Below are 25,952 nucleotides of genomic sequence, written 5' to 3'. Positions count from 1 at the left end.
GTGAGGCAAGATTACGCCACTGCACTCTAGCCTGGACAACAGTTTATCTCACACAAAAAAAACCCACCACAGATCTATTCTCTTACAGCTCTGGAGGTGAGAAATCTGAAATCAATTTCCCTGGGCTAACACTGGCAGCCCGATGTTGGCAGGTGGTTCCAGCTGGAGGCCGAGGGAGGATCTGCTGCCCTTGCCCTAGGCAGCAACTCCTGGCTGCCTCTACTTCTTGTCTTCTGGGCCCCTCCTCCTCTGGCTCTGACACCTCATCTGTCCCTCTAATGAGGACCCCTGTGATCATCTCAGGCCCATCTGGATAACCCAGGACCACCTCTTCATCTCAAACCCCTAATCCTATTTGTAAAGCCCTGTTGCCACAGATGGTAACACACACTCACAGGTTCTGGGGATCAGGACATGGGCACTTTAGGGACGATCCTTCAGCCTGCCACCATGACCCAAGATGAAGGCGGCAACTAAGCAGGCCACTGTGGCCAGGGCAGAGACAGGAGCCAGAGAAGAGTGCTAGCATCTGGTGGAGGCCAGGGGTAAGGGTGTGAGGCACAACGTCATGTGCCGCAAGGAACAGCACGTGACAGTGTAGTAGATCCTAAAATGGACTCATGGTCATGGGCAGAGTCTGACTCACAGGGAGTAAGCCAAGGTCAAGGCAGACTCGGGGTCCTTAGCTTTAGCTAACAGAGGTGAACCCTGGCCTGCCCTGCCCAACCCACGGGGTGCAGAATAAGCAGTGGCAGCCAGCAGAGGTCCAACCACAGGTAATTGGCAAGTGAGATTTATTTAAACAACGATATGCCAACAGAACGGGAAGAGGAACAGGAACAGGTGCGACCATTGTCGTAACCTAGGCTTCTCAGAGTGTGGGATGAGACCCGCGGACGAGGCCCGCTCACCACTCAGGGAGCTCGAAGGTCTCCTTCAGGATGGCGAGTGGCTTCGGCTTCTTGCTCGGCATAAGCCTTCGACAGATTAATAAGTTATCTCCTTCAGCCCTGAGGGGAGAGACACACAAACCCTGTTAGGAGACTCTGGTGGCCAGGAGCAGAGGCCCCTAGAGGACCCCCAGTGACCGGCTCACAGGCACCAGCCACGCCACTGACCACTGAAGCACTGCCCCCCGTTACATAAAATGAGATTTTGCAAGGAAAAAAAAGGTTGGGCAAGGTTTGTGTTTATGGGTGGTTTTAAAGGGATTAAGAAAGCATTGTAACAGTTTATAGACTATCTGCAGTTAATGCCAAAAGTCTACCCTTTACGTGCTGAACTTTGAGCAAAGGCAGAAACAGATCTTCCACAAGCACAGACGAGCACTGATGTCCCAAAGCAGCCAGGGGTCAGTGGGGACAAAAGAAATACCTGACATTAAAATGCTCAATATAGTGTTCCTTTGTTAGAACTAGAGTTCACTTAGAAGTATTACAAATAACCTACATTTCCAAAAATATGGAAAAATTACAACAATTCAGCCATACATAGTGACATAATACAATTTTATAAAGCCATTACAATTATGCTCATTAAGCATTTTTAGTTGCCGGGGGAAACGCTGTTATATTAAGTTGAAAACACCTGAAATCAAAGTTACAGAAATATAAAAATTCAACTCTATTATAAAAACAAACAAAACAATATTTAGAAATAGAGGGGAAGGGAAAAATCACAAGAGATCGTCTCTGAGTGACAGGCACACAGGTAGATTTTCTTTTCTTTGTCATACTTTTTAGAAGCTTTCAAGTTTCCTACTAAGAAGTATTTTTTTATAATTAAGAGGAGGATAATATGAAAATATACCAATAAGTGACTTTTTTTTTTTTTTTTAAAGACAGAGTCTTGCTCTGTCACCCAGGTTGGAGTACGGTAGTGCAGTTTCAGTTCACTGCAACTTCCGCCTTCCAGGTTCAAGAGATTCTCCTGCCTCAGTCTCCCAAGTAGCTGGGACTATAAAAATGTGCCACCATGCTCAGCTAAATTTTGTATTTTTAGTGAAGATGGGGTTTCACCATGTTGAACAGGCTGGTTTCAAACTCCTGACATCAGGTGATCCACTTGCCTCAGCCTCCCAAAGTGCTTGAATTACAGGCATGAGCCACTGCACCCAGTCTACCAATAAATGACCTTAAATCCAAAACAAATGTGAAGACCAGGCATGGTGGCTCATGCCTGTAATCCCAGCACTTTGAGAGCCCAGTCAGGCAGATCACTTGAGGTCAGGAGTTCAAGACCAGCCTGGCCAACATGGTGAAACTCCATCTCTACTAAAAATACAAAACTTAGCCAGGTGTGGTGGTGCATGCCTGTAGTCCCAGATACTTGGGAGGCTGAGGCAGAAGAATCGCTTGAGCCCGAGGCGCAGAGGTTGCAGTGAGATGAGATCACACCACAGCACTCCAGCAACAGAGTGAGACTCCATCTCAAAACAAACAAACAAAACAAAAACAAAACAAATGTGAAAGGACTGTGTGGGTTGAGCTTCATAGCTAAGGCAAATCTGTGTGGAATGACAAGTCCAGAGGTCAGTTATCGGTCTCATGCAACCTGAAATTTTCACATAGGGAATGGTCCTTGCCTCTGTCAAGTTCTGTTTCAGATCAGCTGCCTGCCTGTGATCACATGTCATGTGGATGACATCTGTGGGAAGCTTGAAGGGCAGCTATTCCATTAAAGGCCTGAACTGGGATCTAAGGTGGCCTCCGTCAGGCTGGAGAGACACCCAAGGCCTAACCACCTGGAGAAGCAAGCCCAGCAGTGGGCAGCTGAAAAGTAGCTGGACCAGGACCAAGGAAACAAGAAACAGATGGATCCATACTTGCTCCCTGTGGCCCTACTAGGCCATGGCCAGGGAAGTGCACCTTAATGAGAAGAGGGAAAATTCAGCCTCCAGCTGCATGGGTTTGTAAGTGAGATGTAACGATCTGTGCATTTAACATCTAGTGAACCCGATTGTAAATTGATGAAAAAGACAAACAGTGGTTGCCTTTCTGGAGATTTTTACTTTAAACTCTCAAGGTCTTTTACCCTCCAGCTGCAGGAACTCCACAGTAGATCTCTTAAGGGTTGTTTGTTTTGGGCTACATGGCTTATTTAAACAGTTCTCCTGCTTTTTGTGCTATAAAAACACACAAGATATAACAGCAAATTGTCTGGATATGCTCATGGATACAGGTACACAATCCTCTAGCTCTTTTTGGGCCCAAAGTTCCAAATATATATTTCAGTTTGGGAAGAAGAGAAGTTCCGGTCAGGCACAGCGGCTCATGCCTGTAATCCCAGCACTTTGGAAAGCTGAGGCAAGAGGATTGCTTGAAGCCAGGAGTTCAAGACCAGCCTTAGAGAGACCTCTACAGAAAATCAGCTAGGCTCCTGTAGTGTCAGCTACTTGAGAAGCAGGAAGATCACTTGAGCCCAGGAATTGGAGACTACAGTGAGCTATGACTGCACCACTGCACTCCAGCCTGGGTGACAGGGCAAGATCTTGTCTCAAAACAAGAAAGAAAGAAAGGAGAGAGGGAGACAGACAGACAGAAAGACAGAAAGAAAGAAAAGAAAGAAAGGAGAGAGAGAAAGAGAAAGAAAGAGAAAGAAAGAAAGAGAAAAAGTGAAGAAAGAGAGAAAGGAAAAGGGAAAGCGAAAGAAAAGGAGAAAGAGTTCACTATTTCTAGCGCAAGGCAAGAAAAGTACAATCACACACCGAGTTCATTTCCTCCTTTGGTTGCCCAGCAAAGGCAGTAATGCTGCATGAGCTGCTCCAGCAGCTCCATTTCATCCAGGAATTCAAGTGATTCTATCCTGTGGAAAGAATTAAAATAGAACAATGCAAATGTATGCATTTAAAATGAAGATCACGGCCCATAGTTATGGATATGAAAAAATGTTCATGATCAATTAAGTGAAAAGAATCAGGCTCTAAAACAATAATTATGATGTGGCTCCATTTTATTTTCACTGAAAAGAAGAAAAAATAACAAACAAAGTCAAAACACAAGTGACAAATTAGAAACACATCTTTGCAATTCAAGTGACAAGGGGCTGAGTTCCTTATTATATAAAGAGCTGTTAAACTTCAATAAGAAAAACGAGTGGAAACTGGAGGACACAGGCAGAGTAAACTGAAGCAGATTCTTAGTGTCAAAAGAAGACACTATGCAACCATTTTTTCAAATGGGGTAGGTCCATATGTATTAACATGGAATAACCTCCAAGACATATCATGGAATTTAAAAAGCAAGTTGCATAATTCAAAAAGCAAGTAATGTGCACCACTCTCTATGTAAAGAAAAAGTGAGAGACAAATTTGTATATGCACAGACTTTTGGAAAATACAGAAGAAACTAGAAATGGTAGTTGTCTTTTGAGAGAGAAGGTAGTCGACCAGTAGTGAGGAAGGTTGTTTTTACTCTATACTACTTTATGCTGGTTTTATAAAAAATTATATGCATGTATGTCTTTTCCAAAAAGTCTTTTAAATGTAAACTTTTAAATATACATACACAGGTTGGGTACAGTGGCTCATGCCAGTAATCCCAGGACTTTGAGGAGGCCATGGCAGGTGGATTGATTGCTTGAGGCCAGGAGTTTGAGACCAGCCTGGTCAACATGATGAAACCCCATCTCTACTAAAAATACAAAAATTAGGGCACATGCTCTCAGGGTCACCTAGGGGCTGTGTCATAAGGTAAAAAAAAAAAAAAAATTAGCCTGGCATGTTGATGCCCACCTGTAGTCACAGCTATTCAGGAGGCTGAGGCAGGAAAATTGCTTGAACTTGGGAGGCAGAGGTTGTAGTGAACTGAGATTACGCCACTGTACTCCAGCCTGGGTGACAGAGTGAGACTCAGTCTCAAAAAAATAAAAATAAGCATATGCACACAGAGAGAAACATGCACAAATATATGGAAACAGCTTTTAAAAAAAGTTTCTGTTGGCCAGGAGCAGTGGCTCATGCCTGTAATGCCAGAGCTTTGGGAGGCCAAGGTGGGAGAATCGCTTGAGGCCCAGAGTTTGAGACCAGCCTGGGCAACACAGAAAGACTCCATCTCTATCAAAAAAAAAAAAAAAAAGTTTCTGTCAAAATATGTACACACTATGGAGGAAAAGTCAGGCATTTTCAAAACATACAGAATAAAATAAAAAAAGAAACATGATCCATATTCCTACTATTCACAACAGCCATTGCTAACATGAGTCTTGCCACGTGTCCAGGCCTTGTCTGTTACATGTGTGCACGTATGCACAGGTGTGAACACATGTGCATATGTTTATGCACGTTTCTGTATTTCTGAATTCATTCCCGTCTTGGTATGCAGGCCTCAGGACCACATCTGAAGAATGACTACACATAACGTAATGTGGTTGTTTCCCAAGTCTTTCTACCAGAAGACATCCAAAGCAGATCTGATACCAAGTTCTAGAAAAATCCAGCACCATACTAAAGGCTCCAGGATGGTTATTACCAATTACAGCTATCAGGAGATACTACTAATCTAATTATGAAGCTTTGCATTATAATGAGTGCTCCCAAGGGCAGGAATGCCTTTTGTCCTATTTTGATCATTGCTGTATCCCTTGTGCTTAGAAAGTGCCCGGCACAGAGCAGACACTCAGCATTTGTTCAACGAATAGGCTAGCCTTAGACTTCCTATTATACTCCACAGTTTCCCCCAAAAGCACATACAAACTATGTGGCATTCACAAAGCTGGGAAGGCCATTCAGCCTGGCATAGACAAAGGCCTTCCAATCTCCTTACCTGCCACCCCTGCTAGGGTTACACATTGCTGTCTACAGAAGGTCCTGGCAATATGAGACAAATGACTTCCTGGAGACAAGAGACTTTCCTTGTGGTTGATCCTAGTCATGGGCCCCTAAGAGTTGCCAGAGCATCCCCATTTCAGGGGCCAGATCAGGGATGTTCAAATCAGTCATCCTGACATGCAGCAAATGAAAACCAGCCTCTGGGGAAGGATGCTTCTGGAAGAATCCAGGAAGCACCGATCTGATCACGTGGAAACAGCACTTTCTCAAACCCTCCAGGCTTTCATTGCTAGTTATTCATATACATATTTTGGAAAAACAGTGATACGTCTAAATGTTAATAAGTTATATGGAACAGCTAAGCCAAAAATTCTTGTGATCTTGTAAGAAACCAAAAGCTATTGATCTTAGGTCTCCAAAGGCAAGAAGGAAGTACAAATCAGGAAGCACAGAGTGATTACAAAAAAAAAAAAAAGAGCTGGAGTGCGAACTAGTGCTGTTCCATGATGCACGTACTATGATGTTCTCTCTAGTGTTGTTTATAACAGGGAAATTAAAACAAGTTGAATAAACAAGACACCACGACTGAATGCCCAGCTATAGACATTTTTAATTACTTAAAAATTATTATCAACATACTATATCCACATATCAATATAAATACTACATAAGTTGCTTTTTTTTTTTTTTCGCTTTTTTTGAAACAGAGTTTTGCTCTTATTGCCCAGGCTGGCGTGCAATGGTGCACTTTCACCTCACTGCAACCTCTGTCTCCCAGGTTTAAGTGATTCTTCTGCCTCAACCTCCCAAGTAGCTGGAATTACAGGTACTCCCCACCACCCCCAGCTAATTTTTGTATTTTTAGTAGAGAAGGGGTTTCACCATGTTGGCCAGGGCTGGTCTTGAACTCCTAACTTCAGGTGATTCACCTGCCTTGGACTGCCAAAGTGCTGGGATTACAGGCATGAGCCACCACACCCAGCCCTATGTACCCTTAAATGGGATATAGCAACCCTCAATACTTTGATATGTAAAAGTAAATAGAATCTATTGCTTTCAAAAAGGATGGTGGTTTACAGACCAGTATGTGTAGTATGAATCCACAGATTCAAAAAACAGAAATCTATGTATCAATAAATATCTATCTATGAAAAGAATATTCCCCAATATGATAAGAATTTCTATCTCCCAAGCGTGACTACAGAGCGGGCAACTACTTTATACTTCATGCACTTTACAATGCTTGAGGAACTTTGTAGAACAAGAAGCACAGATTTCCTTTATAATGGGGAGAAAAGTCCATTTAAAAATCTGCCAGCCCCTTATACGTCCCTGAGCAACGTCATTTTCCTCCATCTCCAAAGCAGGGATTATGTAAAATTTCCACTGCCAAGGTTGCTCTGGGAGTTTTCCAGGTGTAATTGCTTGTTGTGACTAAAATAATCAGTTTGGGCATAAGCCCTATCTCAGCTAATAGTTAATGAGTTACTTTCAAGCTGCTATCGGTGTTTAACTTGTTTCAAAATAGGTCTAGTTGGGTTTTTTTTTTTTTGAGTCTTGCTCTGTCGCCCAGGCTGGAATGTAGTGGTGCAACCTGAGCTCACTGCAACCTCCACCTCCTGGATTCAAGTAATCCTCCTGCCTCAGCCTCCCTAGTAGCTGGGATTACAGGCATGCGCCACCACACTCAGCTAGTTTTTGTATTTTTATTTATTTGAGATGGAGTTTCACTCTGTGGCCCAGGTTGGAGTGAAGAGGTGCGATCTCAGCTTACTGAACCTCCATCTCCCCAACCCGGATTCAAGTGATTCCCCTTCTCATCTTCCCGAGTAGCTGGGATTATAGGCATCCGCCACCACGCCCAGCTAAGTTTTGTATTTTTAGTAGAGACAGGGTTTCACCATGTTGGCCAGGCTGGTCTTGAACTCCTGACCTCAAGTGATCTGCCTACCTATGCCTCCCAAAGTGCTGGGATTACCAGTGTGAGCCACCACACCTGGTCTTTTTTTTTTTTTTTTTTTTCAAATAAAATCTCCGCATATTGTCCTATTTTTCTGCATTAAAGAATATAGGCAATCATGCCTTGAGTTCACAATGAATGACCATCAAGCTGACGCTCACCAACCCCATACCTGCTCACTTCAGCTCGAGGTAACCTGCTGTACAACTCCATCATGTCGACGGCCGACGCTGTTTCCCACCCATTCGACAGGAGCCGTTCTTTCTAAAATGTGCAATGAAGAGAAATGGAGAACTAGAAAACTACCAGGCACTGGCGTACAAATCTGAGACACTATTTTGTTTTAAAGAGACAAGGTCTCACTCTGTTGCCCAGGCTGAAGTACAGTGGTGTGACCACAGCTCCCTGCAGCCTTGACATCCTGGGCTTTAGTGATCCTCTCGCTTCAGCCTCCCAAGGTGCTGGGATCAGAAGTGTGAGCCAGTGCGCCTGGCACCAAGATGCTCTTATGCACACCAGACCTCCTCTGAGATGACTCCTTTCTCAAAAGTCCATCCTGGCCCCTAATATCTCCTTTTTACTTTCCAACTTTCCATGCTGAACAAGCATTGTCATAATGGGGGGAAGCTCACTAAAGTAATTCTAAAGAGAAATAAATGGAGAACTTTTCTATGAAAGAATTTTTTAAAGCATTCTAATGGTTATGTGACAAGAGACATGTACAAATGAACCTATTGATTTATTTATTTATTTATTGAGATGGAGGCTCTCTCTGTTGCCCAGGCTGGAGTACAATAGTGCAATTTTGGCTTACTGTAACCTCCATCTCTCAGGTTCAAGCAAATCTACTGCCTCAGTCTCCCTAGTAGCTGGGATTATAGAAGTGCACACCTGGCTAATTTCCGTATTTTTAGTAGAGATGGGGTTTCACCATGTTGGCTAGGCTGGTCTCTAACTCCCGAACTCAGGTGATCTGCCTGCCTCAGCATCCCAAAGTGCTGGGATTATAGGCGTGAGCCACTGCACTCACCCAAAAAAAATGAACCTATTTACATGGGAGGAGGGGTGGGAGGTGTTTCAAGCAAAAATAAATGACTCTTTTAAAGGGAGAGGGCACTACTATAGAGTCAAAGAGATTTAAGGGACATATCAATCATCTACAAAGTGTGGACAATGTTTAAATCCTGATTCAAACACATGAGCTATGAAAAAACAGGTTTTTGAAACAACTGATGAAATTGAACATGGACTGGGCATTAAATGCTATGAAGGAGTTGTCAACTTGTGAGGTATGATCTGTGAAATGGTATTATCATCATTCTGGGAGAAGAAAGTCCTTATTGGTAGGTGATTCACATGAATATTTAGGGGTAAAATCATATGCTGTCTGGGATTTGCCTGAAAATATTCCAGCATCAACAAAAAAATTGTGGGGGGAATACAGGAAATAATACTGTTAAAATAAGACACACTGAAGTTAGGTGATGGGATGTGTGTGTTTATTTTACCATTCCCTCTACCTTTATGTTTGATTGAAAATTTGCATAATACAAAGTCAAAATAATAGGGTGTAGGAAATGTAAATGTGTATTCTCTACACCAAGATGGCAAAGTAGGACTTGGTCTTCCCAGCCTCATGAACTAGCGGCCCACATGGAGGCTCAGGAGCCTATGTTGGCAGGCACTGAACAGGGCTTCTCTGTGATCACATCTACAAAGAAAAACCTTTATATATCTTGGTTGACTAAGGGTCTAAATGGAGTCCCAGTCCCTGCTCTCTGACCTGTGACTCTAATGACTTGCAGGTCTCCACGCCCGCCAGGTCACACTGCCGTCGCCGCAGGTTTTCAATCATGATCTGCCCAAACCGATCACCCATGTTCACCTAGGAGGGAAAGAGAAGGTAAGATATACTCTAAGGGTTTCTTAAATAGACAAAATAAAACATCATCATCCTATTTTTAAGCAGCTGAGGCTGACATTTGATGATGCACACCCGGCATAGGTAAAGGACTGAGGGTCAGGCAACAGCATGATGTTGATGGGAGCATAATATTGGTAGCCCTTGAAGGGCAACTGGGCAGCATACACCCGTTTTAAATGCTCAACCTGTGATCCACCAATTCCACCAAAAGCAATCTACGCTACAGACACACTCACATGTGTATGCTAACATGCAAGAATGTTTATCACAGCATTAGGTATAAGAAGAAGAATCTAGAAATAAATTCTGGCATGTTTGTATAATGAAATATATATAGTTGCCGGGCACAGTGGCTCACACCTGTAATCCCAGTACTTTGGGAGTCCAAGGTGGGCGTACCATGAGGTCAGGAGATCGAGACCATCCTGGCTAACATGGTGAAACCCCACCTCTATTAAAAAGACAAAAAAATTAGCCGGGCATGGTGACACACACCTGTAGTCCCAGCTACTCGGGAAGCTGAGGCAGGAGAACTGCTTGAACCTGAAAGGTGGAGGTTGCAGTAAGCCAAGATCACGCCACCGCACTCGAGCCTGGGCAACAGAGCGAACCTCTGTCTCAAAATAAATATATATATATACATGGCCATGAACACAGAAAAGGAAGACAGATATAGACATGAAATGACCTCTAGGGTAAACTCTTGAAAAGCGAAGTATAGAGGAATATGGATAGTATGAGCCTATCTGTCTTCAAGGAAAAAAAGAATCTCTCTCTATGTACATAGAAAAATTCTGGGCTGGGCACCGTGGCTCATGCCTATAATCCCAGCACTTTGGGAGACCGAGGTGGAGGGGATCACCTGAGGTTAGGAGTTTGGGACCAGCCTGACCAATATGGAAAAACCCCATCTCTACTAAAACTACATAATTAGCCAGGCATGGTGGCACATGCCTGTAATCCCAGCTACTCCAGAGGCTAAGGCAGGAGAATCACTTGAACCTGGGAGGCAGAGGTTGCAGTGAGCCAAGATGGCGCCATTGCACCCCAGCCTGGGCAATAAGAGCGAAACTCGGTCTCAAAAAAAAAAAAAACAGAAAAATTCTGGAATGTGGCAGCCTTGCTTCCCAGTTTAGAGGACCAAGGTCTGGGGTAGGAGAGAGATTTACTTTTCCTTGTCTACCCTGCTGTATTTTTAATTTTTGTACTCTGCATATGGTATTACTTTTTGAATTACAAAAACTAATCTAAAAAACCCAAAATTAATCTACATATGAAAAAGGCCAGGAAACAATATTAGTGTACACCATTGTAGTATATACACTATTGCTTTTTCATATACAGAGTATCAAAAATTCACCAATTTAGGCCAGGGTGGTGGCTATCCCTATAATCCCAGCACTTTGGGAGGCCAAGGTAGGCGGATCACTTAAGGTCAGGAGTTCAAGACCAGCCTGGTCAACATGGTGAAACCCCATCTCTACTAAAAATACAAAAATCAGCTGGGCACAGTGTCACATACCTGTAATCCCAGCTACTCGGGAGGCTGAGGCAGGAGAATCGCTTGAACCCAGGAGGTGGAAGTTGCAGTGAGTCGAGATCACGCCACTACACTCCAGCCTGGGTGACAGAGTGAGACTCTGTCTCAAAAAAAAATTTTTTTTATCACTTTAACAATATGGAAAATGATTTTTGGAGTGCATATGACAGTACTGCCAGACAAGAACCAACACTATTTCGGTGGAAAGAAAGGTATGTGGCATTAATGACCACATGGCACATATTCATTCCAGATAGAAAGTGTTTGTCAGCAATATTCCATTATTTTATTGCCTGGGTTTGAATCTTCGCTTGACATTTAGGAGCTTTGATGCTGTGTATAAACTACGTAACTCTGTGCCTCAGTCTCCCCTTACTTATAAAATTAGAATAGTAGTAGTATCTACATTGTGGCTTGTTGTGATAATTAAATAATAGGCCGGGCGAGGTGACTCACACCTATAATCCCAACACTGTGGAAGGCTGAGGTGGGTGGATCACTTGAGGTCAGGAGCAAGACCAGTCTGGGCAACATGGTGAAATCCTGTCTCTACTAAAAAGACACAATTAGCTGGGCATGGTGGCACATGCCTGTAATCCGAGTTACTCAGGAGGCTGAGGCAGGAGAATCACTTGAACCTGAGAGGTGGAGGTTGCAGTGAGCCAAGATCATGCCACTGCCCTCCAGCCTAGGTGACAGAGTGAGACTCCATCTCGAAAAGTAAATAAATAAATAAATAAGTTAATATATGTCAAACTCATAGAATAGTCCCTGCTACATAGTAAGTAAAATCTAAGAATTTGCTACCACTGCTTTAGGATTATTACTAAAATTATCATCCATGTAGCTTTGGCACCTTTTTTCTTTTTTTTAAAGAGATGGAGTCTTGCTTGGTCACCCAAGCTGGAGTGTAGTGGCACAATCTCGGCTCACTGCAATCTCCACTTCCTGGATTCTAGCAATTCTCCTGCCTCAGCCTCCTGAGTAGCTGGAATTACAGGGATATGCTGCCACACTCAGCTAATTTTTTGTATTTTTAGTGGAGACATGGTTTCACTGTGTTGCCCAGGCTGGTCTCAAACTCCTGAGCTCAGGCAATCCACCTGCCTTGGCCTCCCAAAGTGCTAGGATTACAAGCGTGAGCCACGTGCCTGGCCTGTCATCTTAAACTACTAATTAGAAAACAAGCTAAGCATGGTGGCTGATACCTGTAGTCTCAGTGCTTTGGCAGACTGGGGTGGGAGAACTGCTTGAAGCCAGGAGTTTGAGACCAGCCTGGACACTATAGTGAGACCCCATCTCTACCAAAAAAAAAAAATTATCTGAGAGTGGTGGTATGCACCTATAGTCCCAGCTATTAGGGAAACTGAGGTGGGAGTATCACTTGAGCCTGGGAGCTCAAGACTGCAGAAAGCTATGATGGCACCACTGCACTCCAGTTTCAGCGAAAGAACAAAACCCTGTCTCTTAAAAAAAAAGAAAAAGAAAAAGAAAAAGAAAACAATGTAAGGCATGTGAGCAATTAACACATGGTTTTAAGGGTGCTGATCATTTTGTGTCTGTCAGGAAATTATTGAATTAAGTTAAATGTTCATTATTCACCAGATGAGGGTGGCGGGTGGGGGCTGAACCAGTTTAGGCACAGCTATGGACAACATTTTGCAAACTGGCACATTCCCAGGCTTACTCCAAAGTGACAAGATCTCTGGTCAGAATTCACTGAATCCACTGTCTCTCACATGATGTTGAATAAACACTTGTTCAACAAAAGAATACACAAACTAAGCAAAGTGAATGAAGCAGCACAAATTCAAAACACGTGGAAGCATGGACGGTGGAATCCGTTTTTCCCCAGATGTGGTTATCCTGAAAGCAAAGATGGGTCCCCAGGACTTATTCACATCAAAAGAAAAGACCAGTGAGGCCTTTCGCTTCCATTACATCCACTCATCAAGATGGAAGACAGAGTCTGAGGAGCGCTCCCAATTAAAGAGAGGAAAGGATGTAAAATCAACCAATCGAGAACCATCTGCACAGGAACCTGGGCAGGAAGGGACCTGGAGAGGAGGCTGAGAGACCAAGGGCTAGCCCTAGATTTGTCCATAATTACATGATACTGGGTAAGTCCCCTTACTGCTCTTATGTGTGATAAAATAAAAAAGAAAAGGAGATTTAAAAGAATAAAATTGACCAGCCAGGCAATATGGCAAAACCCTGTCTGTACAAAAAAATTTTTTAATTAGCTTGGCATGGTGGTGTGCACCTGTGATCCTGGTTACTTGGGAGGGTGACATGGGAGGATCACCTGAGCCCCGGGAAGTCGAGGCTGCAGTGAGCTATGATACTCACCACTGCGCTCCAGCCCAGATGATACGAGACCCTATCTCAAACAAACAAATAAATAAAAAGCAATAAACAATAAAAATAGCACGTATCAGTGCTTATTATGTGATAAGCCACTGACCAGCAATCTGGAGAGTGGGCATTATTTCTTTATCTTTTCTTTTTTTAAAAATCCTACATTTCCCACTTCTTTTGAAAAAGTTCTGGCAGCTCTAGGCTCACATGCCTACATGATAACAACAGGCTATAAATGGGTAATGGCCACTCTTAATGAGATGGGACATGGGTGCTCCAGTTCAGTTGCCAAACCCCACACTATTACCCTGGCTAACTTCCTCCACTGGCACCACCTGCCTGTCCCTGACGGCATCTGGGTTGCTACCCCTAAATGCTGGTAGCCAAAATCCCCTTCCTCACGTTCAATGACTCCATAGTACATGTAATGATAAAAATAAGAACTTGAAAAACGGTTGTAAAGGCTAAGAGAGAAGTTCCAATAACTCTGGCTGAAAGCCTGCAGGAGGTCAAGAGGTCAGGAGTACTGATTGCTAGTGGATGAATAAAGGAGCTATGTGAGAGGCTGGAGGCAGAAGGAAAGGCTAAGGAAGGTTATCTAAGGGTGCTGGGATGGGGAAGCCACCACTGGGGTCTTGTACAGAATCCAATTCTCCAGTGCTTCCTTTTACCTGTTCGTAGTTTATGAACATGGCCACCTCAAAACTGTTGGCTGCCCACTTTAGGAGGTTTGCGGACTGCTCTGGAGTCATGTAAACCAGCACACATTCAGCTATCAGGAGTGTTGGCAATCTTAAGAGAAGAAAAAAAAGGCACATAAATTTGTTATCATCAACTCAAGCCCTTCTAATTGTACACATGTTGCAGTACTGGTGGGGTAGTCCATGCTCCAGGGAGATAAGAAGGCCTGAGCAAGCACAGCCCCAGTCAGGGCAGGAATACATGTGGACCACCATCACACAACCCAGTTGTGAAAAGGTGAGCAGTGAGCAGTGATTTGTGTGGCTATGAAAACATGTTCAGTGTGTGTGGTGGACTGTAAAAGTGGCTACAAGTTCTCCCCTGCTGTGCACTCACTCCATGCCAATCTAACACTGCAACTTCTCCCATTTGAGAGGTGTTTATTCTTCTGCCCCTGGAATCTGGGTAGTCATGAAACTTTTGTTTTGGTCAACAGGACAGCAGCAAAACCATGATGCAAGCAAAAGTTTGAAAGTCACATACACATTGGTGCTTGCTCTCTTGCTGCACTTGGAAACCTGAAACCACTATGTGAAGGAACCCAAGCTAGCTTGCTATAGAAGGAGACGACCAGTGGAAGAGATGAAGGCATCCCAACTGACAGCCAGCCAGACCATAGCTGGCCTGCCCACTGTCCACATGATTAAACTACTTCAGGATATAAGCTAAACCTCACACCAAGCAGAACCATCCAGCTAATCCCAGCCCAAACTGCAGAAGAATCACCAGCTAAGCCCAGCCCAAAGTGCAGAAGAACATCCAGCTAAGCCCAGCCCAAATTGCAGAAGATCCAGCTAAGCCAGCCCAAACTACAGAAGAACATCCAGCTAAGCCCAGCTCAAACTGCAGAAGAACATCCAGCTAAGCCCAGTCCAAATTGCAGAAGAACATCCAGCTAAGCCCAGCCCAAACTACAGAAGAACATCCAGCTAAGCCCAGTCCAAACTGCAGAAGAACATCCAGCTAAGCCAGCCCAAACTGCAGAAGAACATCCAGCTAAGCCCAGCCCAAACTACAGAAGAACATCCAGCTAAGCCCAGTCCAAACTGCAGAAGAACATCCAGCTAAGCCCGCTCAAACTACAGAAGAACATCCAGCTAAGCCCAGCCTAAACTGCAGAAGAACATCCAGCTAAGCCCAGCCCAAACTACAGAAGAACATCCAGCTAAGCCCAGTCCAAACTGCAGAAGAACATCCAGCTAAGCCTGCTCAAACTACAGAAGAACATCCAGCTAAGCCCAGCCCAAACTGCAGAAGAACATCCAGCTAAGCCCAGTTCAAACTGCAGAAGAACATCCAGCTAAGCCCAGTCCAAACTGCAGAACATTCAGCTAAGCCCAGCAGAAACTGCAAGAACATCCAGCTAAACCCAGTCCAAACTACAGAACATTCAGCTAAACCCAGACCAAACTACAGAAGAACATTCAGCTAAACCCAGCCCAAACTACAGAAGAACATCCAGCTAAGCCCAGTCCAAACTGCAGAAGAACATCCAGCTAAGCCCAGTCCAAACTGTGGGAGAACATCCAGTTAAGCCCAGCCCAAACTGCGGGAGAACATCCAGCTAAGCCCAGTCCAAACTGCAGAAGAATATCCAGCTATGCTCAGCCCAAACTGCAGAAGAACATCCAGCTAAGCCCAGCCCAAACTGCAGAAAAGTGTCCAGCTAAGCCCAACCCAAACTACAGAAGAACATCCAGCTATGCTCAGCCCAAACTGCCAACTCATAGCATCCTGAGCAACTAAATATTCTGTGAGTTGTTTTAAACCACTGAATTTGAGGTGATCTGTTACACAACAAAAACTGACTGATATAATGTAGAAATACTGACATCCATTTAACAGAACCTAATTCTTTTTTCTTTAGAGACAGGGTGTTGCTCTGTCACCCAGGCTGGAGTGCAGTGAGGCAATCACAGCTTACTGTAACCCTGACCTTCTGGCCCCAAGTGATCTTCCTGCCCCAGCCTCCCAAGTAGCTAGGACTACAGGCATGTTCCACTATGCTCAGCTAATTTTTAAAAACTTTTTACAGAAATGGAGTCTTACTGCTTTGCCTAGGCTAATTCTTCTTATATAAACTTTTGCCATCAAGAATTGAACACAGGGCAAGGCATGATGGCTCATGCCTGTAATCCCAGCACTTTGGGAGGCCAAGGTGGGTAGATCACTTGAGGTCAGGAGTTTGAGACCAGCCTGGCCAACATGGAGAAATCCCATCTCTACTAAGAACACAAAAATTAAATTACTCAGGCGTGGTGGCAGGCACCTGTAATCCCAGCTCCTCAGGAGGCTGAGACAGGAGAATTGCTTGAACCCGGGAGGTGGAGACTGCAATGTGCCGAGATCGCGCCACTGCACTCCAGCCTGGGTGACAGAGTGAGACTCCATCTCAAAAAAAACAAAAACAATAAAAACACAAAAATTAGTTGGGCAAGGTGGCATGCACCTGTAGTCCCAACTACTCAAGAGGTTTCGGCCTCCTCAGAATTGCTTGAACCTGGGAGGCAGAGGTTGCAGTAAGCTGAGATCATGCCACTGCATTCCAGCCTAGGTAACAGAGCGAGATCCTGTCTCAAAAAAAAAAAAAAAAAAAAAATTGAACACAACTTGAATAATCTTCAAGAAATTACATTATTGATATACACACTCTGATTCACCAGACCCAAAGCAATCAACAAACTATGAAACAGGAGAAGCAACAAACTCCTTAAGAAGTATCTAAGGCCAGGCGCAGTGGCTCACGCCTATAATCCCAGCACTTTGGGAGGCCGAGGAGGGAGGAGCAAGAGGTCAAGAGATCCAGACCATCCTGGACAACATGGTGAAACCCCACCTCTACTAAAAAATACAAAAATTAGCTGGGCGTGGTGGCGCGTGCCCATAGTCCCAGCTACTTGGGAGGCTGAGGCAGAAGAATTGCTTGAACCCAGGAGGCGGCGGTTGCAGTGAGCTGAGATCACGTCACTGCACTCCAGCCTGGTGCCTGGCAACAGAGCGAGACTCTGTCTCAAAAAAAAAAAAAAAAGAAATATCTAAAAGCCTTAATTTTTTTAAAAGGAACTTTGGCAATTCACAAGTTATGTGCAAGTTAACTCTATGCAACTCATGTGCACTCTCCTTTTTTGGCTTGCTTGAACTATTCTTTCCTTTATCCCAAAATTCAAGGTGGGGGAACCAATATTCTTGACTCTCCTTGACCCAACTAGTCAGGAACAGGGTCAGTGCTGACAGGACTGGTGAAGCCTGAAGAAACTCTTCTCCGTTGTCTACAACTCAACTGGTTTTTCCCAATTCACTTACTCCTCATTCTCAGACTCCTTTATTGAGGCCTCTTCTCCCTTCCTTCCCCCTAAATATTGATGTTCCTCATGGCTGGCTGTGATTTTTCCCAAAAGGTCAATGGGTGATTTTCATCTGTTTTTACTGGCAGGAGATCTCAGAAAAAATAAATTGTGTGACATCAAGTGCCCAACAAGAAACTGGTTGAAAACAACGTGGTATATCCTACCCAATGGACTGCTAGGCAGCTCTTAAGTATGATGTTTCAGGGACTGTATTTGACACAAAAGCTATCCATGGTCCCCAGATTCAAGTAGCCTATTAGGTGCTTCCCTACACTTCTTCAAAGCAGATACCACAAGAGTAATTAACAGTCAAATGTAATTAGCTGTTTAATGTCTCTTTTCCTTACATAATACTGTGTAAGCTGTTTTGTTCATGGCTCTATAGTACCTGTACCTCACAGAATCTCGATTATTTGCTAAATGAGTGAAGACTAATAAACACATGAATGATTATATGTGTACATATACACATATATCTTCAATTCTTTTTTTTTTTTTTGAGACAGAGTCTCACTCTGTTGCCAGGCTGGAGTGCAGTGGTGTGATCTTGGCTCACTGCAACCTCCTCCTCCTGGGTGGTATGAGCCACCGCGCCCAGCCGATTCTTCTAAAAGTTCCAAAACTGGCTGGGTGCAGTGGCTCACACCTGTAATTCCAGCACTTTGGAAGGCCAAGGCAGGCAGATTGCTTGAGTTCAGGAGCTCATAACCAGCCTGGGCAATTAAGGTGAAATCTTGTCTCTATAAAAACTAGCCGGGTGTGGTGGTGCACGCCAGTGGTCCCCGCTACTCAGAAGGCTGAGGTGGGAGGATCACTTGGGCCTGGGATATTCATGCTGCAGTGAGCACAGATCACACCACTGCACTCCAGCCTGGGTGACAGAGTAAGAACCCTGTCTCCAAAAAAAAAAAAAAAAAGTTCCAAAATTATATGCATAGCATAATCACATTTTAAACAAAAACATATATTTACAAATTTGGGGATAAAATTTATTGAAGTGGTTATCTCTAAGTACTGGGATTAGGAATTATTTCTATCTTCTCTTTAAGGAACCATCAAAATCATCAACAATTAAAATTACAGAAATGAATAGCATTTCTCAGAGATTTGATAGTTATCAATATCCTCAACTGCTAACATTTACAGCTGGGTTCTATTATTCTATTCGCATTCATATTTTTCTTTTTTTTTGAGATGGAGTCTCACTCTGTTATCCAGGCTGGAATGCAATGTCATGATCTCAGCTCACTGCAACCTCCATCTCCTGGGTTCAAGTGATTCTCCTGCCTTGGCCTCCCAAGTGGCTGGGATTACAGTCGCTCGCCACCACGCCCAGATGATTTTTTGTATTTTTAGTAGAGACGGGGCTTCACCATGCTGGCCAGGCTGGTCTCAAACTCCTGACCTCAGGTGATCCGCCCAAGATGGCCTCCCAAAGTGCTGGGATTACAGGCATGAGCCACCATGACCGTCTATTACTCACATTTTTCAGAAGAGGGAACAGATGCAGAGAGGTGAAGCAAGTTATCCAAGGTCATGGTCTAGCGGATGTTCTTATCAGAAATCAAACCTGTGCAGCTGGACTAAGTTCCCAGACTCATGAACTACAATGAACATCCTCCTGATGCACACATGCAAGATCTTCTCAAGGGGACACCCACAAAAGTAGGACTGCTACATCATATAGTACACACACTTTTAATGTTACTAGATACTTTCAGATTGCTCCTCACAATGGTTATACCAAGATCACTTCCACCAGTGGTGTATCATTCCCTATCCCCCATATCCTTGCCAATACTTGGTCTTGTTCCCTATTACATTTTTGCCAACTTGGTGAGAGTAAAATAGAATTTCATCTGATTATCGCTGATGCCCAATACCTGTTTCATAGGATATTCAGTTTCTTCTTTGAGCTGCCTGGTCATCTATCCTTTGCCCATTTTTCTATGAGGCTTTTTTTCAAATAGTAGTTGTTCTTTATATATCCTGGATGCTAATCTTTTCCTTATATGTTACAAATATGTTTCTATCCATACAATTATCTTCTCTTAAACTTTCATATGAAATTAGGCACTAGTATTTCTGCAAAGTAACACAGATGACTCTGATGCGGAAATATATTTAAAGAATGGTGCTGCTTAAAAAATTTCAGAAAACTACGGCAGGTGTGGTGGCTCACGCCTGTAATCCCAGCACTTTGAGAAGTCAAGACAGGCAGATTACCTGAGGTCAGGAGTTTGACACCAGCCTGATCAACATGGAGAAACCCCGTCTCTACTAAAACTACACTATCAGTTGGGCATGGTGGCGCATGCCTGTAATCCCAGCTACTCTGGAGCCTGAGGCAAGAGAATCGCTTGAACCTAGGAGGCAGAGTTTGTGGTGAGCCAAGATCGCACCATCGCACTCCAGCCTGGGCAACGAAAGTGAAACTTCATCTCAAAAAAAAAAAAAAAGACATTTCAGAAAACTTAATAGCAATGAAATAAAACTTACTGAATAAAAAATGGAACATGGGTATCATGCTGTACTTTGGACTGGCCTTATCTCATAATTAGCATGAAATCACAAAAGCAAAAGAGGTTTTTTAAAAAAAATCTCACTGTGTATTCATGTTACATTTCTTTAGTTTCTCTTCCAGTTGAGACAGGTCTCGGAGATCTGCTCCAATAACGGCATATCTCTTTGAATCCAGTATGTGTCCATCTGCAAATGCAATCAGAGGCTATAATTTCAATGAAAATGTCTTTTCCAAAGTTACAGTAGCTTTACGGTTTTTCCCTACTATAAAAATACATGCATCATTGTTTAAAAAAAATAGGTTAAGAGGAAGGTAAAAATTAACCATAATCCTATCTTCCAAAGGTAACTATTCATCTTTTGGTGTGTAACATTCCAGTGTTTTGTCCTACATGCTTAAGTTAGTGTACACAACAAAACACATTCTCCCCCTCTCATGTATATGGCACGCGCGCACAGGCGCGTGCACACACACACACACACACACACACCCTGAATAGAGAAAAGAAAATGGGACCACCCAATATCTGGTTTGAAAACTTCTTTTCCTAAATAACAACATCCTTAGAAGGGACATCCTTCTCTATAATGATTTCATAGCATTCCATTGAGTGCATAAAACATAACTTATTTAGCCAATCCCTCACTATGAGATATGTGGTATTTCTAAGTGTTCCCCATCTAGGCACTGCAAGCATCCTTGCATATACATCATGAAGCATTTGTCCACCTATTTCTTTAAAGTAGATAGTATGAGTGGAATTAAGAGATCAGGGGGTAAGCCTATTTAAATATGGGGACCCATTAGCAGGCTGCTCTCTAAATGTCACACCAATTTGTACCATGTTTTGAGAAAGACAGTTTATGTACTAATGTATTTACAAATAAAATGACAGAATTTCCTTTGAAAGACTCCAGCAGAGTTAGGATGGAATGGTAGCTGTGGTGATTCTTAGGCTTTAGCGGTCATCAGAATCACCTGGGTGGCTTGCTAAATCACAGACTGACAGGCTCTACCCCACGTTTCTGATTCACTACATCTTTCACTAGTAGAAATTTACATTTCTAGGACCTTCCCAGAGGGTACTGATGCTTAGTCTAATGACTTACACTCTTGGAACCACTGCTATAAATAAAATGAGACAATTAAGTAATGGGTACAGGGAGGTTTACCAACCTAGTCACAATGCATATGTGTACACTTCAAACTTTTTTCAATTAAAAGTTAAGGCGTGGTGGCTCATGCCTGTAATCCCAGCACCTTGGGAGGAGGAGGCAGGCTGATCACCTGAGGTCAGGAGTTTGAAACCAGCCTGGCCAACACAGCAAAACCCCATCTCTACTAAAAATACATAAAAAGTTAGCTGGGCATGGTGATGCACGTGCCTGTAATTCCAGCTACTCGGGAGGCTGAGGCAGGAGAATCATTTGAACCCAGGAGTTGGAGGTTGCAGTGAGCCGAGATCATGCCACTACACTCCAGCCTGGGTGACAGAGTGAGGGTCCGTCTCAGAAAAAAAACAATAAAAAATAAAAGTTGCTCAAGCCTGTAATCCCAGCACTTTGGGAGGCCGAGGCGGGTGGATCACGAGGTCAAGAGATCGAGACCATCCTGGTCAACATGGTGAAACCCCGTCTCTACTAATACAAAAAACTAGCTGGGCATGGTGGCGCGTGCCTGTAATCCCAGCTACTCAGGAGGCTGAGGCAGGAGAATTGCCTGAACCCAGGAGGCGGAGGTTGCAGTGAGCCGAGATCGCGCCATTGCACTCCAGCATGGGTAACGAGCGAAACTCCGTCTCAAAAAAAAAAAAATAAAAGTTAACACATTGTTTTAAAGAAAGAAAATTGCTTGAGTTTATTATTCATTCAACTTCCAGACATTGTTCACTCAGCTTCCTCAAGGGTACAAACCATGGCAGGAGCTGAAATATCAACAGCCACCTGTACTACTGCTAATAATTCAGGTTCTCTTGACTCTGAGAACTTCAGCAAAAAGTGCTGAAAAGGCTAAACTATTACATGTAAGTAGGTTCTCATTTATTATCTTGATAACCTCACTTGGCTAATTCAAATACATTTGGCTACACACCATAAGCTAAAGAAACACTTCCTAAGAGCCTGCCTGATGTCAGGAAAGCAACAATGGGCAAGCAGGGAACCCAAAGTCTGCCCCAGGGTGTCAGGAGTCAGAAAAGTAATATAAAGAATATGGCATGTGGCTGGGTACAGTGGCTCACGCCTATAATCCCAGCAATTTGGGAGGCCCAAGCAGGAGGATGGCTTAAATGAGTTCAAGACCACCCCGGGCAATGTAGCAAGACTGTACAAAAAAATTTAAAAAATTAGTCAAGTGTGGTGACATATGCCTGTAGTCCCAGCTACTCCAGAGGGTGAGGTGTGATGGCTTGCGCCCAGGAGTTCAAGGATGTAGTGAGCTATGATCGTGCCACTGCAATCCAGCCTGGGCAACAGAATAAAGACCTTGTCTCTCCAAAATAAAAGAATATGAAGGTAGTTGTCTACCCTATTATGAAAACAATTCCAAAATGCCCATGTAACTTCTTGCAAATAACAAATATATTAATAATAAGCATATTTGGAATCAGATTTTCCATTCCTGACCAAAAAACAACAAATAACACACCAGAATATTAACACACGAAATCTAATACCACGTAGTTCAGGGGAGACCTATCTTACTCACATTAGGATCTAATATTAGCATGTAAAGCAAAAATCATCATGATTATTCTTGTAAGTTGTGCACAAGGTACATCCGAGCTGAAGGGAGTCAGTGACTTGAGGCTCATCTGCCTCTCTGCAGTGGCCCAGCCGTATGTGGTGGCATACTGGCATACCACATGGGAAGCACTGGACTAGATGACCTTGAGATTCCTTTAATAAAATGAAGTAATTTAATGACTTGAGTAACACACACCAGCATCACATGATTCAGGGGCTTTTCTTAAGTCAGGGGCTACTCAAGCTGTGAGAAAATAACAGGTCCGTTATCTGGCCTTGAAAGATTCCTTACCATTATTTCGCAGGGAACTAAATGTATTTGTGGAGGACAGAGGCTCAGAGCAAGTTTCGAAGGAGTTTTAGAATTCTGGGAAAATAAGGCCATTTGTATAAAATCTAGCACTGGCAAGAGGCCATGGGAACAGAAAAACCCTTAACTGTCTGGAATGCTTCTAAGAGCTTGTGGGAAAGATAACTTGCTTGCCAAAATGAGATCCACAATCCCTTCTTTTCCTATATTCTATTTCATTATAGAAAAATGTAAGGCAACTGAAAACATTTTGTATGATATTTATAGAACTTTCTAAAGAAACAGACCCGCCCTGTGTGGTGGATCACCCCTGTAATCCTAGCACTTTGGGAGGGCGAGGTGGGTGGATCACCTGAGCTCAGGCGTTTAAGACTGGCCTGGCCAGCAGGCGAAACTCCATCTTTGTTGAAAATAAATTAGCTGGGTATGGTGGTGGGTGCCTGTTATCCCAGCTACTTGGGAGGCTAAGGCAGGAGAATCACTTGAACCTGGGAGGCAGAGGTTGCAGTGAGCCAAAATCACACCACTTTACTCCATCATCCTGGGCAACAGAGAGAGACTCTTAAAAAAAAAAACAAAAAAAAAGCCATACTTACCCTAGTCTGGAAAGCCAATTAACATTGATTTAAAACCTCTGTATTGCTACCAGTAGTTCTTTCTGTAATCAATACTTCTTTAGAGGATTGATTTCCAAGAGGCTTAAGGAGGAAAAGCCCTGAAAATATAACACTATAATATGGTTTAAAAACCTAAGAACCAATTTCTACACAGTCAGAATGAAAAGAGAGTTATGACAATCCTAACTCCTCCGGCTCGGTCTTTATTAAATTAAAGCAGTGTTCTCCAACAGGACAACTTTGCCACTAAGGAACATATGGCAATGTCTGGAGACATTTTTTGGTTGTCACAACCAGAGGGTGCTACTGGCATCTAGTGGGCAGAGGCCAGGGACGCTGGTAAACATTCTACAATGTACAGAACAGTCCCACACTACAGAATTATCCGACCCAAGTGTCAAGAGTGCCGAGGTTGTGAAACCCTGCATTAAAGTTACAAAAACCCAAAGACCATTCGTTGACATTCAATTGTTAAAAATCCTTAAATAGTCTTAATTATTCTTTGATAGTGGAAACTTAACATGCTGTGGCTTTTATCCAGAACATAGTATCCAAAATAAAAACTTGCTTTGGAGTGAATCTGCAGCAACATGAGCTTTGGTCTCAAACAGCCCTGATGTCAAATTTCATGTGAGTAAGCCAGGCGCTGTGGCTCATGCCTATAATCACAGCACTTTGGGAGGCTGAGGCAGGAAGATTGCTTGAGTCCAGGAGTTCAAGATCAGCCTGGGCAACATGGCGATACCACATTTCTACAAAAAAATACAAAAATTAGACAGGTATGATGGCACACAGCTATAGTCCCAGCTACTTGGGAGGCTGAGGTGGGAGGATTGATTGAGCCTGGGCTGCAGTGAGCTGTGATCACACCACTGCACTTCAACCTGGGCGAGAGAGTGAGACCCTAAAAAAAAAAAAATTTCATGTGACTCTGGGAAAGTCCTATAATCACTTGAGACTACTTTTAATCATAAAATGTGAACAATGCCATCTTAGAAGACTGTGGTTGGGACTCAAGGCAATAGTAAAGTGATGGTACTGCGGTACCATGGGGTGGGATGAGAAATTCACCGGGGCAGAGAGAAATATTTTAAATTTTTCAGGGGAACACAGAGATACTCAACATCCGTCAGGCTAAGCTACTAGCTCAAGACTGTCACAGTTTCAATATCAGACTGCTCTGTATCCTTGCAAAGCTAAGTGTTCAGATGTTGTGGTTAAGAAGCAAGTACCAGGCTGGCGCATGGTGGCTCACGCCTGTAATCCCAACATTTTGGGAGGCTGAGACAGGCGAATTGCTCAAGGCCAGGAGTTTGAGACCAGCCTGGCCAACATGGCGAAACCCTATTTCTACTAAAAATACAAAATCAGCCAGGCGTGGTGGCCCATGCCTGTAATCCCAGCTACTTGGGAGGTTGAGGCACGAGAACTGCTTGAACCAGGAGCTGGAGGTTGCAATGAACTGAGACTGCACCACTGCACTCCAGCCTGGGAGACAGAGCAAGACTCTGTCTCAAAAAAAAAAAAAAAAAAAAAAAAGCAAGTACTGTGCCAATGTGACTGGAATGGGGTGGTATCCAATCTGATCCCAAGGTGAAGCTGTAAAGTGCCCTAAAGAGCATGCATCTCAGCCAGGCGCGGTGGCTCACACCTGGAATGCCAGCACTTTGGGAGGCTGAGGCGGGAGGATCACGAGGTCAAGAGATCGAGACCATCCTGGCCAACATGGTGAAACCCCGTCTCTACTAAAAATACAAAAATTAGCCCGGTGTGGTGGCACGCACCTGTAGTCCCAGCTACTCAGGAGGCTGAGGCAGAAGAATGGCTTGAACCCGGGAGACAGAGGTTGTAGTGAGCCAAGATTGCACCACTGTGCTCTAGCCTGGTGACAGAGCAAGACTCCATCTCAAAAAAAAAAGAGCATGCATCTCAGTAAGCAATCCTGGGTACTTAAGAATGAAATAAAAATGGAGTTTTTCTTTCATTTTATCTGTACTTTTTTTTCAAATGACTACTAAGTTGTTAGGACATAAATACTTCAGCTGTTTAAACCCAACTAATTAAAAAGAACTGCTGAGTGTGTTTTTTGGCCCAGGGGTACTATGAAAACATTACTGAGA

General features: G+C 43.5%; 1 protein-coding gene across 1 annotated transcript in view; it reads right to left on the bottom strand.

The window, feature by feature from the left end:
- Positions 1–777: 777 nt before the first annotated feature.
- Positions 778–25,952, bottom strand: part of LCMT1 (leucine carboxyl methyltransferase 1) — a 69,745-nt gene continuing 44,570 nt past the window's right edge. The window contains exons 6-11 of the mRNA XM_021672324.2: positions 20,244–20,346; positions 14,221–14,341; positions 9,511–9,612; positions 7,900–7,991; positions 3,707–3,804; positions 778–1,010 (exon numbers count right to left, since the gene is read on the bottom strand). Of these exons, the coding sequence (XP_021527999.1) occupies positions 988–1,010; positions 3,707–3,804; positions 7,900–7,991; positions 9,511–9,612; positions 14,221–14,341; positions 20,244–20,346 (539 nt within the window). The 3' untranslated portion in view covers positions 778–987. The remainder of the gene's footprint in view (positions 1,011–3,706; positions 3,805–7,899; positions 7,992–9,510; positions 9,613–14,220; positions 14,342–20,243; positions 20,347–25,952) is intronic.

This window comes from Aotus nancymaae, unplaced genomic scaffold (assembly GCF_030222135.1).
Source record: "Aotus nancymaae isolate 86718 unplaced genomic scaffold, 86718_ANA_hifiasm-v0.15.2.pri h1tg000049l, whole genome shotgun sequence".
In the NCBI taxonomy this organism is placed as follows: Eukaryota; Metazoa; Chordata; class Mammalia; order Primates; family Aotidae; genus Aotus; species Aotus nancymaae.
This window is presented reverse-complemented; position numbering and strand designations above follow the sequence as displayed.